Source organism: Tachypleus tridentatus, chromosome 4 (genome assembly GCF_004210375.1).
Source record: "Tachypleus tridentatus isolate NWPU-2018 chromosome 4, ASM421037v1, whole genome shotgun sequence".
Classification (NCBI taxonomy): domain Eukaryota; kingdom Metazoa; phylum Arthropoda; class Merostomata; order Xiphosura; family Limulidae; genus Tachypleus; species Tachypleus tridentatus.
In genome coordinates, this window is record NC_134828.1 from 71,866,649 (window position 1) to 71,884,408 (window position 17,760).

The 17,760-nt window shown below is 34.3% G+C and overlaps 1 protein-coding gene across 2 annotated transcripts in view; it reads right to left on the reverse strand.

The window, feature by feature from the left end:
• The window catches only part of LOC143249409 (protein madd-4-like), an 84,479-nt gene that overhangs the window by 44,370 nt on the left and 22,349 nt on the right, over nt 1–17,760 (reverse strand). For both annotated transcript variants that reach the window (XM_076499209.1, XM_076499210.1), the window contains exon 2: nt 2,846–2,938. In XM_076499209.1, the coding sequence (XP_076355324.1) occupies nt 2,846–2,938 (93 nt within the window). The remainder of the gene's footprint in view (nt 1–2,845; nt 2,939–17,760) is intronic.

Below are 17,760 nucleotides of genomic sequence, written 5' to 3' on the forward strand. Positions count from 1 at the left end.
TGTTGTTAAACCTCTCTTATATCTTGCAACTTTTTTAATCATTTCACAACCCTTTAAATATCTATTTTTTCAATTTCATAAACTTAACTTTTTTCACTCATTGGCTCGTGTCCGATCTAGATTGAAAAATGTATGCGCTGTGGCAGTATTTATAACTAATATTCAGTTTTTATATTCACACACCAGAGTAGCGAGTCACAGTGGAATATACACTCACGCTATCGATCAACGAGAAGCGACTCGAACTTGGGATTGTCATGTTGCGGCAATTTTTAGGCACACGAAATGACTAATAAGAAAACGTTTTCCTTGTACCCTGTCGTCACGTTAAGAGACAGCGAGTTCAGGGTTCTTCATTGATTTATTCTAGTGTGATTGTCATAAGGTTTTTGATATATCATTCATCGACTTTCGTAGGAAAAGCAGTTTATCGCTGTCAACCGTTAAAAGTTGGGGATTTCAAATTTGAGAAACTTTGTTAAAAAGTGTGTTCAGTCCTTTAATTCAAGCAACTCCAAAATTATTCATTCGTTTTGAGTAATAATATAATATAGTGATAAAACAGTCAATTTAATTGTTTTCACAAGCATATAGTTACGAATGTTAAAAGATACACATCTGTAATGCTAAACGTTTCTGCACCCGGCGGTAAAATTAGAAGAACTGAAACAGTCCAGTGTTTGGTAAGAATTACAATAGTTACCATAGTCCTCTATGGTACTGACAATTATTTGGTAATATATGTATAATGACAATAATAGTACATTATGCATTCAGCACTGGTTGGCGACAGCTTTATATTAGATAGAAATAGTCCACTATGTATTCAGAACCATGTAGTTCCAACGTTTTATTAATTAAATAAGTCCGCTATGTATTCAAAACCTCTTGGTTACAGAATCGTTAGACAGAAAACGAAGTTTAATAAGAAACAGGATCACCGCTGTGGAATAAAACAGCACGTTTAGTCTTCGTTATCAGTGATATGAAATATTTTCATTCAGCATAAATGTATAAATACGCTACATTTGTACGCTGTGTGAAAATATTTTACACAAAGAATACACTTTTTATTTTACTGTGATGGATTCTGTTTTGATTAAACGTGATACCCTTTTAATATATACATATATATATAAAGCTAAAAGAAGTAGGAAAGGTGGCGCTGTATTAAAAACAAAGGCGTAAGTTCCTGTCTAATAAGAACTCTTTGATGAGAATGAGTAGCAATGAAAAATTTGAGTGAGTTTGATAATTGCAGATTTGAATCACGTATTAAATCAACAGAAGCACCGCTTGTGCTAAAGTTATTAACTTTAAGAAGATTTATCCTCTTAAGGTATGTTTATTCTTGTGGAGGTGAAATATATTTCAGCATTTTTTAACTTATTTATTTCTGTGTATAAACATGAGGCTTACAATTTTAGTACGCATTATTATTATTATTATTATTATTATTATATATTTCAATTATTGTTAATTCTCATATTTTTATGTAATTGCTAAGAGGTAGGATGTTTTGTTTTTTGTAGGTTTGGTGTTGAATATTCGTGCAAAGCTACATGATGGATATTTGGGCTAGCTGTCCCTATTTTTAAAATTATAGAGAATAAAGATGGGTGATAATCAACAGTACCCATTAACTCTTTTAATACTTATGTCCAAGATGCGTTTTCACGGATTAAACAAACTCTAATAAACGGCATCTAGAGTATTTTAAGCCTATTACTTTTAAAATTTGCTTTAGCTAACTTGCGTAGTCCCCCGCTAGTACAGTGGTAAGTTTAAGGATTTACAACACTAAAATTAAGGGTTCAATTCCTCTCGGTGGACTCAGCAGATAGTCCGATGTGGCTTTGCTATAAGTAAACAAACACTAGCTTGTGCAACCCTTTACTTAACGTTTCTAACTAAATAAGTAGGATAAAAATGTAAAGAACTGAAGAAACCTTCCATTAGGGAGACCTTAGTAACACGTCTAATAAACTCTTACAAGAAAAAACCAATAGTAATATATGAGGGGCTTATGATATATCCAATCAAAATAGACTATCCTTCTGCGTGGAACAAGAGAAAGCAACAATGTCAATATAGCAACATCAAGTTGATTTCTTTTTTATAACAGTTTCTAGGCCTTTTTTCAATATTTCACTATCTTTTGTCGTTTAAACCGTAATCTACATAATAATTTCATCTCTATCAGTCATGAATGAGTACACTCGGAGTTGCTTTGTCTTACGAATAAACGTTAATTAGTATTTTAAAATAATAAACTTTATCGTTGTAATGGTTTGTAACGTATGCTCAGCTAATTACTAATTAGTTACCTGAAGACGGCAGCAGATTAGCAGTCGAAACGTTGGATACGAAATAATTAGTTCATAGTACAACAGAAATATAGTAGCAAATAAATAATAAGGCTTAGGTGATTGTTTAGACAAGTTACTTGTTCCCATGACAACGATTTGTAGCTTATTTTCATACCTTATCGTACATAAGTAGTTACTAAACTATAAGAGTAAAAATGACCTTTTTTTGAGATGGCATAAGAAATTAAATAATCACTGGCTAATTAAACGATACAAAACATACTTGATATCAAAATCAACAATTTTTATTCTAAGGAATTTTAAAGAATGTAATAAAGTTTTTGCTATTGAACACAACTAACAAAAATATTACCTTGGTTTAAGATATCTTTTTTTGGCGAAAGGTGAAAAGTAGATATCATTGCTTGACAAAATTCCTCTATTAAATAACTAATATGTCCACAAAATTAGTCCATAGTATTACCGACAGGTAACGCACTTAACATACTACAGTTAAATGGTGGTTGGCAACTTACGAATATTTCTGGTCTAAATTCTGAAACTTTTTTCTCTGCAACATCACGAAGTTGCTCTCCACGTAATCCGACAGAAAGGCATGCTAACAAAATCTGTAAAAGATAATTTCAAATTATAAGTAAACTAATAAAAAGTGAGTAACTAAATACTCCGCGCATAATGGTTTAAAATTACAAAATCATGAAATTCGTATGAGTATGTTTTGAAATTGTAATTCGATGTTGGACTTCATATTAAAAATAACGATACTAAGACAATTTTAATGGAACAATATACGCTAAGGAAAGGTACCATATTTTTTTAACTTAGAAGTCCTTATGTGATTATGGAATGTTCTTAAACCAAGACCTTTATTCAACAAGTAACCTGTTGTCTTGTAAAGTACATAAATTATACGGTTATAAAATGTAATGTAGTATTTTTTTCTTTATCTTGAAAGATTATTATAGTAAATATTATTGCAAAATAAAGTATAATCATTGTACACTACACTCTTATAAAAAAAACGGTAGTTCGATCTGTGTGAGTGTTGGTTGGATGTTAATATAATACATTTTCACTGAGTTAGAGCTTCAAAATAACAATAAAGTGGTACTGTATTAGAAACCTGTTGTTACATTAGAATAATCTAATCCTATATCAGAAACGCCTGACACTGTATTAGAAACCACGTGCTATATAAAAAAAGCTGGTACTGTATTAGAAACTGATACTTTATAAAAAGCCTATTAGAAATCCGTTACTATATTCCAAATACGGTACTATTTTAGAATTTTACAGTTATATTAGAAACCTCGTATTTACTAGAAATTTGATCATTTATTAGAAACCGGATACTGTATAAGAAACCTGATACTATAGTAGAAAGCTGGTACTTTGTTATGTAGTACTATATTAGAAGACTGGTTCTTTATTATAAACCTGGTGCTCCATTAGAAACCTGATGCTATGTTAGAAACTGGTATTTTGTTAGAGACCTGGTATTATACTATAAATCTAATACTTTATTTGAAAGTCGATACTATTTTAGAAACTGATACAATGTTAACAGATCGGTTCTTTATTAGAAACCTAAAACTACATGAGAAACGTAGTACCATATAAGAAACATGGTACTGTCTTAGAAACTGGTACAATATTAGAAGAATGGTTCTTTATTAGAAACCTCGTTTACTCTTATATTGTTATGTTACTTTAAAATGAAAGGAAATAAAGAGTAAAAACACAACAACAACTAATGTTCCAAAACATACACCTAGTCTTGCAATGGAAAAAAGCAAGTGTATATGTTATAGACAAGATATGAAATTTAAGTATTATATAGAATATAGATATTAGGTGATCACAAACGCATTTTTGTCTAACAAATATACTTACTTTGATGCAACACGATGAATTAGAAATTTCATACAAAGCTTACCTAAGGAATATAATACAGTATCAAACACTTTTCTTTGATTTCCACATTGCCTAATCCATTCTTGGAATTATAAACACTTCTTAGTTAAAATATGTCACACAGTATTCATTTTGTCTTGCTTCGTACATTGCCTAAACTAATTTGGCAATGTATAAAATTCCTAGGTGTTCTGCATAATGCCCGAATTTCGTACTTTGCTGTAACACACACACATCAGCCCAAAGTGCAAACAATCTTACCTAGTTATCTTATAATGCAAAGTATTTTTGAAAGGTATATATAATATATTACAAATGTTTATGACAGACTTTTACAAGTGAAAATGAAAACATTTAGCTTGAGAATTATATTACTTATAGTATGATAATTAACATTGGTAAACCAAATACAAAGAGCGTAAAATGCTTCAGGAAGACATTATATAGGGTACTTAAATCTACAAGTAACAAAAACATTTCTATAATATAAAGTGATGTAAGAGATGCAGTTCCCAACACAAATGCAAACAAGAATATATAGGTATCACACAGCTATACATAGACCATCTCTATATGACTTTCAGTATAAAAATTTAATGTTCATTGTGAAATACTTTATCATAAAATTGTTACGAGATCGATCGAATTGACCGATCTCGTAACGAGAGTCTGTAATTCTCAAGACATGTTTTGACTCAAGTCGAGTATGCATTTGATAGTTCAACATTAAAACTTTAATATTGAAAGTCATTTAGGGATGATTCCTATACAGCTATATCATTTTTAAATTAAAATTCTGTCATTGTTGATTTTTAGTGTAAATATTTGTATTATGCTTGTTCAGTGTCTTGATCACCCATAGATACAGAGTCTACAAGTTCCATGATTATTTTATAATTTGCATGACTTTAATACACGATGGCCAATCCGTTTTATTTATTTCACAGCTTAAATGACTTTACTAGACGAAAGCAAATACGTTTTATATTGCAGCTTGCATAACGTTACTAATCGAAGACAAATACTTTTCATGTTACACTTTATACGGCCGTGGAAGAATGAGTCACCGTGGTAGAACCGTCAAACTCTCAGGTTCCCAGTACTCTCTTCCGCGGTGAAATAAATGACTTCAGTAATTGATCCATTCAATTTGTATTTATTTTTTATTACCCTACATTAATACAGAGTTGTAAAATTTGACGCCAAATAAGATTTCAGTTGGAAATATAAATCTCGTATACTCGCTTCTGTTCAGTCAGTAAAAGAATGTTCCCCGCTGAGACAGCGGTAACTCTAGAGATTTAAATGTTAAAATCAAGGGTTTGATTTCCCCCAGTGAACACGATAGACAGCCCGTTGTGACTTTACTATGAAAAATCAGACACATGTCATTAAATAATTTTGAAAATTAAAAACAAAAAGATGTGTTTGGAAGAAGTAAGATTATTATTTGTAATTATATTTGGCGTTGGTACCAATTCTGAACTTCTTAATGGTAAGTATTGAAAACATGGGCATATATGATTTTTCGACATAAGTATTCTAAACATTCCACAATTTGTCATTCCGAGTTTTGGTTTTTTATTTGTTTATTTCTAATCTTTCCAGCAATTTGGAGAAGTTGTAATTATATTTTGTTTACTCATTAAAAATAATTAACGTATTTGCATACCAAGTGCTGTACTGACTCAAGAAATCATCTCAGGAGATTAAATACCCAGTAAGCTTGTAAGTAAAGGTGGCTTGACGGGGAAAGGTGACGAAGAGCCAATACACTAAAAAAAAATCGAATCACCGTCCGAGACTATAGGGGTCACATAACAGCCTACATCTCTCATTGTCTTTCTGAAATTGTTTTCTTAGACTACGACAGGAAATAGGAAACGTAATATTGATTAAATGGGGACGTGTGATCATTTTGAATAAACACGTGTATGTTGAAATAAAAATATGTTGTTAATAAACCGTTGTGTTCCTTACTTACAAAACGTGAACTTATAAATTTATTGCAAGTATATTGTTAATATTCATCTAAATTTTTATAATCATTTATACAATTACTAAGGTTGAAAAAAATCGTACTGTGAGATTGAAGGAAATTGTATGCGTTTTCTAAATACTACCCCTGTAAAGCATATGAAATTAGCACAGTCAGATATAAAATGGAAAAAAAAAACATAAACGACTCTAAGTGATCTAATACACAACAAAACTTTTATCAAAATTAAGCCACGCCCCCGATTGATTAGTTTGGCTAAACTACTGACGACAAGCATGTTTTATGTTGAGCTTATACAGTTTTACTGTACGATTATTTGTTTGTTTGTTTCTGAATTTCGCGCAAGCTATACGGGGGCCGTCTGCGCTAGCCGTCCCTAAGTTAGCAGTGTAAGACTAGAGGGAAGGCAGCTAGTCATCACGACCCATCGCCAACTCTTGGGTCACTCTTATACCAACGAATAGTGGGATTGACCGTCGCATTATAATGGCCCGACAGCTGAAAGGGCGAACATGTTTGGTGTGATGGGGATTTGAACTCGCGACCCTCAGATTACGAGTTGAGCGCGTTAACCACCTTGTCATGCCGGACCCTGTATGATTAATTATAAACACGTTTGTGTCAAAACTTGTATCTCTTTTCTAGATAATGGCAAACACGTTTTATGTTCAGCTTGTATAATTTTACGAACGTTATCGCTCACGTCTTACTTCACAATTTCCTTGATTTTTTTTCGAGATGTCGCCAGTCGTTACATGTTTGTGAAACACGATTTGTGCTTTATGTTGTACGATTTTATGTGATACTCTCAAATGCAATTTATGTCACAAAAAATTTACGCACGAGACGCCGGTAAAGATACATTTAGATAATTGGCTTCAGTGGTCACAAATAACTTGGTAATATTAAAACTGTAGACCATCAGGTCATAATTTACAACTTCTCACGACCTAGCGTCCAACACTTCCGTTCTGTGGTTAAGAGCAACGATGTGATGATTATGATGACTAGCCCAGCCGTTAATTCCTGTCCTAGTCGCTGGGTAGAACCCGGCCTGTACAAATGTCTAGTTGAGTGTCTGGACATCAAATTATTAATTCTTACTTCTAGAGAGTTCCCACGGTACTACATTAAGTAGAACTTCTTCGTCCAAAAATAAATAAATAAATCGAACCCAAAAATTTGATTTTTTGTTGTTGCTTGAGTTACAATTTTTTAATGTAAAAATATCATTATTATGTCATTATATATTGATAATTAAGAAGTAAGTGATCTAGAAAAAGATATCACGTACACGTGATCGGCGCTGGAGTAATCGTTTACCTAGTTTAATTTGAGGTATAAAAAAACAATAATTATGAGAGTTAGTTTGTTTTGAATTTCGCGTAAAGCTACACGAGGATTATCTGCGCTAGCCGTCCATAATTTATCAGTGTAAGACTAGTGGGAAGGCAGCTAATCATCACCACCCTACGCCAATTCTTGGGCTACTCTTTTACCAATGAATTGAGCGTCACATAATAACGCTCTCACGGTTGAAACGGCGAGTATGTTTGGTGTGACGGGAATTCGAACCCCAAACTCTCGGATCACGAATCGAGCGCCCTAACTACCCGGCCCTGAGGTATTTCCGCGAGAGAGAAAGAAAAATTACATCAATTACTATGCAGGACGTTAATAATGGAGTTGAGTAGAGGAAGATAAGGACTCTTTCAGTTTTTACAAGTAAAGAAATCATGAAGCCTGTAAGCGTAATCAAGAAATCGGTACTGTCTAAAATTTAATAAACAAAAAAATGCAATTCAACAGGGCTCGGCATGGCCAGGTAGGTCGCGGGTTCGAATTCCCGTTGCACCAAATATGCTCGCCCTTTCAGTCGTAGGGGCGTTGTAATGTGACGTCAGTCCCATTATTCGTTGGTAAAAGAGTAGCCCAGGAGTTAGCGGTGGGTGGTGATAACTAGCTGCTTTCCTGTTAGTCTTAAACTGCAAAATTAGGGACGGCTAGCGCAGATAGCCCTCTTGTAGCTTTACGCGAAATTAAAAAAAAAAAACAAACAAGCAAGTCAACAATGCAGTAATGATTAGCAATATGCACACATTCGAAACAAAATTATTGAAAGAGCAAAATATTTTACCCTTTTGTATTGTTTTACGTAAATACTTATAATTACTATATATATTATGTCATACATTAACAAAGATTCAAGTCTAGGCAATAGCTGGTAAATATATTATGTTAAAGATCAACAAAGACCCAAGGCTAGGCAGTAGCTGGTCAACATGATATGTTAAACATAAACAAAGACCCAAGTACATGACTAATGCACCATGTCAAACACAAAATATTTTTCTGCCCTAAAGGGTTAAAAACGACGTTGATTAGTATTATGGATTACCTCACTTTGTTAACTTGATTTTGATAAAATTGTTGTTGTTTTGAATTAAGCACAAAGCTGCATACTGGGCTATCTGTGCTCTGCCCACCACGGTATCGAATCCCGATTTTTAGCGTTGTAAGTCCACAGACATACCGCTGAGCCACTAGGTGGCGATTTTAATAAAAGTCGTGCATTAAGGATATTATGTTAATATAGAGAAACGTATATGTATATACATTACTTCTAAGTCATAGATATAGGCAGCAATATGATCAAACTCTCCATTTGTTAGTTGAAGGTCGATATAATGTGAGCTTTGACGGTAAAAATATTATTATTATAATAAAACCTGATCGATATTTTATAAAGTTAGCAAAAAACAAAGTTTTATATATCAACCGGACTTGTATGATTTTGAAATCTGATAATATAGACAATGTCTACATCACTACTGCCTTTGTCCTATCCCATTCCATCTGATGGTTCCTGGTATCTGACGAAAGGCCTCGTTGGCAATTATATAGCAGAAGAAATGCGATTGTGCATAATATAATGCATTCCACTTTACTTTCACTTCAAAGTTCTTAGACATACATTAGAGCTTAATCATATTAAAAACAAAAAGAACTTTAACATAGTGCCACATACCCGGCATGACCAAGCATATTAAGGCGTTCGACTCGTCATCTGAGAGTCGCGGGTTTGAATCCCGGTAGCACCAAACATGTTCACCCTTTCAGTCGTGGGGCGTTATAATATGACGGTCAATCCCAATATTCGTTGGTAAAAGAGTGGCCCAAGAGTTGGCGGTGGGTAGTGATGACTAGCTGCCTTCCCTTTAGTCTTACACTGCTAAATTAGGGACGGCTAGCGCAGATAGCCCTCGAGTAGCTTTGTGCGAATTTCAAAAGTGGGATTTTTCAACTTGTGGGATTGAGCGTCACATAATAACGCTCTCACGGCTGAAACGGCGAGTATGTTTGGTGTGAAGAGAATTTGAACCCGCGATCCTCAGATTAGTCGAGTGCCTCAACCACCTGGCCATGCTGGGCCTATAAGCTCTGGAGCCAGGTGAAAATGATAAAGTATTTTATATGTGTTTGAAGTCTGGTACAAATTAATATATTTAAATTCATTAGGCTTAAAAAAAAAACAGTAGCAAGTTGCTATTACACTAACTAGTATTCTACGTTAAATTTCCTGGACGGACTGGAACATGGAGGTCAACTGTTTTACAGACAAAGCACAGATTATTAACTAGACTTATCCCTAAGTGACAGAGCTGATAAATTGGTTTGTGTGTCGCGGCAGGAGGTCAAGAAAGGGAAATGGACATTTCGGATAACATCACAGAAGTAAATGTAGATGCTGACATGGAAGAACGAAAGTTATGGGTAACTGAGAATGTCTACAGCACCGGCAAGTTGTCAATGTTTCGTTTAACACGGGACTGCGGTTGGACAATTTTTACTCCACGACAAAGACACATGACTGGTAAAAAGGTTTATAAAAAAGAAAAAAAACCCAGTAAAATCTACTTTCTACTCTCAGACGTCTAAACATTAAAAGGAATAAAGAGTAAATCTAGCTTAATACTAAAATTATTTCTGACAGAGAAGGTATAATACAAATCTCATAAAATCTTGTAGAACACATTAATCTTCTTTAGATACACTCCCTCCACCCCACAGTGGTATGCCTGAGGACTTATACTACTAAAAACCGGACTTGAGTACCCGTGGCGGGCAGAACGCAGAGAGCCCTTTCTGTTGCTTTGTGCTTAACAACAAACAATTACAACTAAATCTCTGGATACAATGTGCACATTATATCACAGACAAAACAAGTGGACTAAACATTTGTTAGTAATTTTTGATATCACGTTTATTTCTGCAGTTTTTAACTCTTATATTCGTATATTAACTTACTCTTTCATTTCAGGGTTTAAATATTTTTCAGTGTGTTTTATCAAATGTGGTTTAGTTGTTAACAGTTAATCTTGTAGGTTTAGATAAAATTGGCCAAACTGTGTTTGTATTAGTTCATTTCAGGCTCGGCATGGGCAGGTGGGTTAAGGCGTTCGACTCGTAATCTGAGAGTCGTGGGTTTGAGTCTCTGTCGCACCAAACATGCTCGCCCTTTCAACCATGGAGGCGTTATAATGTGACGGTCAATCCCACTATTTGTTGGTAAAAGAGTAGCCCAAGAGTTGGTAGTGGGTAGTGATGACTAGCTACTCTTTCCTCTAGTCTTACGCTACTAAATTAGGAACAGCTAGCGCAAATAGCCCCATTGTAGCTTTGGTGAAAATTCAGAAATAAAATAACAAACCAATGAGTTGAAACGGATATATTATTAACCTCACCAGAACTCGAGAAGAAAAAGGGCGGAAGGGGTAGCAAATTGATAACAGTTAAAGCTGCGATATCTTTCAGGCATTTAACAGCTTATTTTGATATTGATAACATAATATTTTAATGTACTTTATACACGTACGTTACATCACTGATATATATCAACCACACACACATTCAACTTGAAAGCAGGTCGGAGATAGATATTCTCTAAACTGTTGAACATTAAGAGTCTATTTTTAACAAAAACAAAATTAAATTTCCGTGATCAGCGTAAAGGAATAACCATTTTCTCCGAGAGGAGCAGGTTAGATAAAATAACATCTGCTAACACCAGAGAAGTATGTGTGTTGCGTGGTTATAGGTTATCTCAGGGTCAGACCACCGTCTAGCTATTATATGCGAAGTTTTTCCTTTCTAATCGCATTTTAAACAGTAAAATAATGTTGTTTAAGCTCTCAGGTTTGAAGAACAGCAAGTGGTATTCTCCTGCGTATTGGTAACGAAGACACGATTCATTGCTTACAACTTGGGTTTCATCATATGAACTTTTTTCTAAAATCAGTTTATAACAAATAGCTAAACCGGCAAGATTAGACCAAATAAATACTCAGAAATAAAACATGGTAAAGCGATGTGTTCGCTTATAAGAATATTCGTTGGATATTATTAGATATACACCAGATGTCGCCCCGGTGAGTTGAATTTAAAGCTAAAGAGCTGAATCATGTAACAGGAGATAGGATCACGGGAAAACAAGGAGGAGCATTTACCCCCCCTTCCCATTTTTTTCTGTGGAATATAATATATATATCACATTCACAATAATTATATTAGATTTTTTTTGCCTTTTTACATTTTGGTGTAAAATCTCGCTCATGTATGTCACCATACATATTTTTCAAATTTGGTTACCAAATTATAAATATTTAGAGATAGACACTATAAAATGATGCTAAAATATTTCTCTGAAAAAATAGCGTTATACCAAGTATTGGTCATGGTTACGTTTTGCTTATCAAGTCTATATAAGACTTAGGCCATCAAATTAACGTTCCTTAGGTAGCCTGCGGACTCACACTGCTAAAACCAGGTTTTGATACCCGTAGATGACAGAGCACAGATAGCCCATTGTGTAGCTTTGTGCTTAATTCTAAGCAAACAGACATCCTCAGGTAACTTTAAGTTTAAGCGAATGTTTAATATTGTAATTTATATTTGTTGTTAATATTTCAGAATCTGTAAATGATTTTTAACACAGGTATTATACAAACAACAGCTGCTCTTCCTTCTATATCATATGACTATTTTAGACAATTTTGTGTTGAATTTTCTGTAGACTGCATTTGTTTGGGGTTTTGAAGTGAAGTTCAACGTCTTCTGCTTTGACTTAAAGTAAATATTTGCACTCGAAACATCGAACCATTCACATTCCTGACCTGTGGAGAATAATTTGGTTACCATATGTCTCTGAATATTGTAAAGGTTCTTCACCATTCTATGGAATTCACTTCAAATCATGAAATATCAGATCCTGAGCACGTGATCTTATAGAGTCTGATGGCTGTTTAACTTTCTTGATTTGTGAATTTCGTTTTACTCCTTGTCTATTATTTTCATTCTATGAATTATTTTTTTCTATTCTTCTTCTTATTAATTTAATATTATTACGTTATATGCACGTAGGTATATTGTACATTCAGTGGCAGTTTACATTCAACACAATTAAACCAACTTTCTCTCGGTCAGATTTATGTCAATCCATGACTGGAATGAGTTGATTTGAAACTCGAACTTTGTTGATTTTAAGTCATTCGTCAAGATTTTACTTGTTGATAACTGTGAAAACACAATGACAACAGTTTTTTCTCAAGCGGTATAAAAACCTTGATTAGATAAGATTGTGTAATATTATTGAGCAGCATGTTTAACTTATTTTGATATCACATGAAATAAATGCAAGTAACTAAATCCTGGACATATATAAATAACTTCCAACTGAACGTTGGCTTTATTGGTCTATTGGAGAAAGTTATTTTCACATATTAAATTTGTCTTGAATTTCGCGCATAGCTACACGAGGGCTATCTGCGCTCGTCGTCCCTGATTTGACAGTGTAAGACTAGAGGGAAGGCAGCTAGCTAGTCATCACTACCTATCGCCAACTCTTAGGCTACTCTTTTACTAACGAACAGTGGGATTGCCAGTAACATAATAAAGCTTCCACTGCTGAAAGGGCAAGCATGTTTGGTGTGACAGGGATTCGAACCCGCGACCCTTTGGTTACAATCGAGTGCTTTAACGTAACCATGCCGGACATACCCATTAAATAGCGTAAACTGTATGTAGACACTACGAAGTTTGTGGTATCTTAGACGTTTGTTTTAAAGTATCAAAAAATAGTAAAACATTCAATCCATATTATGAATTGGGGGTACAGTGTCTGATATCGCGTTTTTTATAGGATTCTGTAAAGCTTCGTTTTTTTCTAATAAATTTGGATATATGCAATTTACGTATATAAGTCACAAAAAAGCGTTAGGTTCATATGACATCAAAAGAAAACAAATATTTACTTAAATCGATATTCGTCGTCTGAAGAATTACACGTTTTAAAAAAGCAGGCAGTTTTTGTTTCACATAATGTAACACAAACTTTTGTGCAAGGAGTTAAGGGTTCATCTAGACAAAACCGACACGTTAATCATTACGGAGTGGTAGAACATATAGAATACTGATATAAGCTGTTAAACACTACATCATTATCGATAAGACAGCCGTAACATCTTATTTTACGTACCGTATTTGTTGGTGTATAAGACGATACGTTTTATCCTTAGAACAATACCTGATTTTAACCCTTGTCTTGTACATTGGCTCAAGGGTAAGAAATCTTCGGTTAATAGCATATTTAACCAAAACTGCGGGCCCGGCATGGCTAAGCGTGTTAAGGCGTGCGACTCGTAATCTGAGGGTCGCGGGTTCGCATCCCGGTCGCGCCAAACATGCTCTCCCTTTCAGTCGTGGGGGCGTTATAATTTGACGGTCAATCCCACTATTCGTTGGTTAAAGAGTAGCCCAAGAGTTGGCAGTGGGTGGTGATGACTAGCTGCCTTCCCTCTAGTCTTACACTGCTAAATTAGGGACGGCTAGCACAGGTAACCCTCGAGTAGCTTTGTGCGAAATTCAAAACAAACAAACAAACCAAAACTACGTTGTTCCTTTTACTTTTGTTTGTCTTCTGAGTTGACTCTGTGCTACATACTTTGTTTTGTTTGTATTGCTTGTTTGGAATGAAGCACAAAGTTGCACAATGGGCTGTCTGTGCTTTGTCCAACACGGATATCGAAACTCGGTTTTTAGCGGTGTGAGTCCGCAGACATTCCGCTGTGCAACTGGGGGGCACTCATTTTGTTACAATAACATATTTGTAACTGTACCATTTGTCTTGATTATTTAAACAAGAAGTTATTTATCTTACATGATAGTTACAAATGAGCAAAAAAATGCTTGACATGAAATGCATTGATCTCACTTGTCATATTGCTAATATTATATCAAAAAATTAGTTTCTGTAACGTACACTAATTTTGTAACCATGTTTTTATGGTAGATTAATGTATCTTAAGGTTTAGTATTTTTTTGTATTAGAAAAGGAATTCGATTATGAAGAAAACTTTGTAAAGTTGTTTATTACATGTGTGTGACTATGTGACTATGTTATGTTGCACTTGCACTGAGCTATTTGCAGTGTTTGAAGAACATGATTATATAGTATTGATTACCCTGTAGCGTAGGTTAGCACAGTTTAAAATTACCTACTAACAATGATTTAATCCCCGTTGGCACAGTGGTAACTCTAAGGATTTATAACACTAAAATCAGGGGTTCGATTCCTCTAGGTGGACACAGCAGCACAAACACACACAGTTATGGCAGAAAATGCCATAATAATAATCTATTTTGTATCTTTACGGAACTTTATGGTAAACGTTACAGAACTTTCAACACATTATTTGTTATTATATGTAAGGAAGTGAGCTAGAATGAAGAATAAAGGCCAGGCGTGCCCAAGTCGTTATTGTACAGAGCTATAGTTCCGAGGGTTTAAAGTTCATGTCCCGTTGCCACTAAACAGCGTTTTGCAGTTTAAAATTAGACTTGGTTAAGGCAGATAGCTCTTCTGTTGGTTTGAAAAATAGACAAAACCAACAACAAAACATATTTTTAGCAGAGCTAACTAAAACGAATATTGTTCTTTAATACTATAGATTCCCACCTTGGCCAAAATTTGTTCAGGTGTGGAAATATGATTTTCTAGTTACAGTATAAATAACAGAATCCTCAGTTTGTTTCCTTTGTTTTGAATTTCGTGCAAAGCTACACGAGGGCTATCTGCATTAGCAGTCCCTAATTTAGTAATGTAAGATTAGAGGAAAGGCAGCTAGTCATCACCACCCAACTCTTGGGCTACTCTTTTACCAACTAATAGTGGGATTGACCATCACATTATAACGTCCCCACTGCTGAAAGGGCGAGCATGTTTGGTGCGACGGAGATTCGCACCCGAGACCTTCAGATTACGAGTCGAACGCCTTAACCATCTGGTCATGCCGGGCCCTCCAGTTTGTTCATATACAATTTACAGTGATGTGGTTTAATTTTTAGAGTTTTTAATATGTGAACTTTGTTTACAAAACTACGTTAAATGTAGAGATCACTATCGTTATTAACTTCATAGAACATTTTCTTTCCAGAATACTCAAATTTTAAAATTTTTCAGACCTTCGAAAAAATTAAAATATTGACTGAACAGACTTCTAATTATTTTTGTTTTGTTTTTACTCTGAGTGGTTTATAAATTAGATTTTAGTCAGAAGAATATCAATATTAAACATAGAACAGAATTCTTTATAATCATTATAATGGATATGAAAAACAATGCCATAGTTTAGTTAGCCTTCTCAGTGGCACAGCAGCGTATCTGCGGTCTTGCACCGCTAGAAACCGCCTTTCAACATCCGTGGTGGGTAGAGCGCAGATAGCCCATTGCGTAGCTTTGTGCTTAACATCAAACAAATAAATAAAACAGTTTAATTAAGGGTTACTGGTATATTCACACGTGTGTGTGTTCATATAGCAAATATTTGGATTCTACTGGTTACTCGCTTTAGTTTTCACGTGATTGGATTGGGTGGTCATTGCCGAAGTGGCTAAATATCAACTTATTAAAACACCCCAAACACGCGCTTGCGTAGAAATATCTTAATTTAAAATATTTTTAAGTCGTTATTTAAGGTAGCCTATTGTCATTTTCAAAATAAATTTGTTTACTTGTGTTTAAGCGTAAAACTATACAAAGGGTTGTGTTTGCGCTTTGTTCTCTGCGGGCATCGAGCTTTAATTTTTAGCGTTATTCGTCCTTATGTTTACCGTTAAGCCACGGAAGATTAATATTTTTTTATAGAAGGATATGGACTGGTAAAACAACACAGTTTCTATCTCGGAAGCCTACCCCCCTCTTCAATGGCTCAATGGTAAATCTGAAGACTTATAATACTAAAATTGGGTTTCGACACCCTTTGTGTGCACGTCACAAATATTCCATTATGTAATTTTGCGATTAACAGCAAACAAACAAAATCTTTTTCAGAAGATTTTGAAAAGCCTAATGTGCTTTATATCCTAGAAAATGTTCGTTGTGAGCGCGAGGGGGGTATGTTCAGATTTCTTGTAAAATATTTGAGTTTCTTAAACTAAACCTTTTTGTTGATATGAACGCCATTAACCATATTTCTGGTATGTTTTAAACAAAACTCCTAAATTACTCTGTTTAAAAGAAACACACATCCTATAATTTTACCGTATTATGTACCCGAAGAAAATATGGTCTTAGGTAATCAATTTTTTCAGCAATCATAGGGTCATATGAAAAACTAAATATCCCCAATACGTGACTTCAGACTTATCAAAGTTAGTAACTGAACAATATGGTTACATTTATTGAAAGACTTTAAACTTGAATGGTCGATTGACATTATTGTGAAGTTTTAATTAGTTCATAGTTTAAAATCCATTTGCTTTGCATTTTAATGTTCAACGTAAATGAGACCACAAAAAGTGCGTTATCTGTAATAATGGAATATTATATACAGCTAAATTAACCCTATAGTTGCCTAGTGACCCCTATGGATACCTCTCGGTTCGTAGTTAAGATTCGAACAATCTTTTACATTTCGTGTTTGTTATTTTCGCTAACAATTAAGAAGAGTTCAGACCTGTTTACGGCTTTGGATAAGCACATTCCGTACAGTTTCCTTCACTAAAGATCTTAGTTTACTGTTAATAATAGCCGCTAGGTGTTGAGCTAAGGAATGTTAAGCCTAACTGTAGGAAAAAGTAAAACAAGTACTATTAGCTAGATAGTTTTCATGTCAAGGGCCTCACTAAACGACCAGTGTTTAGTAGGGATGATCTTATGATAATGGACTGTAACCGGTTGTTCTAGCGGTACAGTTTACCTATACTGAATCTAATAAGAGGTCCTTTAGAAATATTCTACTTTAAGACAAATGTATACAGATGACAATAATATTTACAAGCGCTAATATGTTTACAACAAGAATAAGGCTTCTAATTTAATGCAATATTTCAAGATAACATCGAAAAGTTAATTTTGTAGTTTTTATAAAGTATGAAAATGTTTCAGCGTGTTTTGTTTTTTAGAAGTTTGAAATATCATATCTTTAATGCAGTTTAACATTTGTAAAGAATTGCTCTATG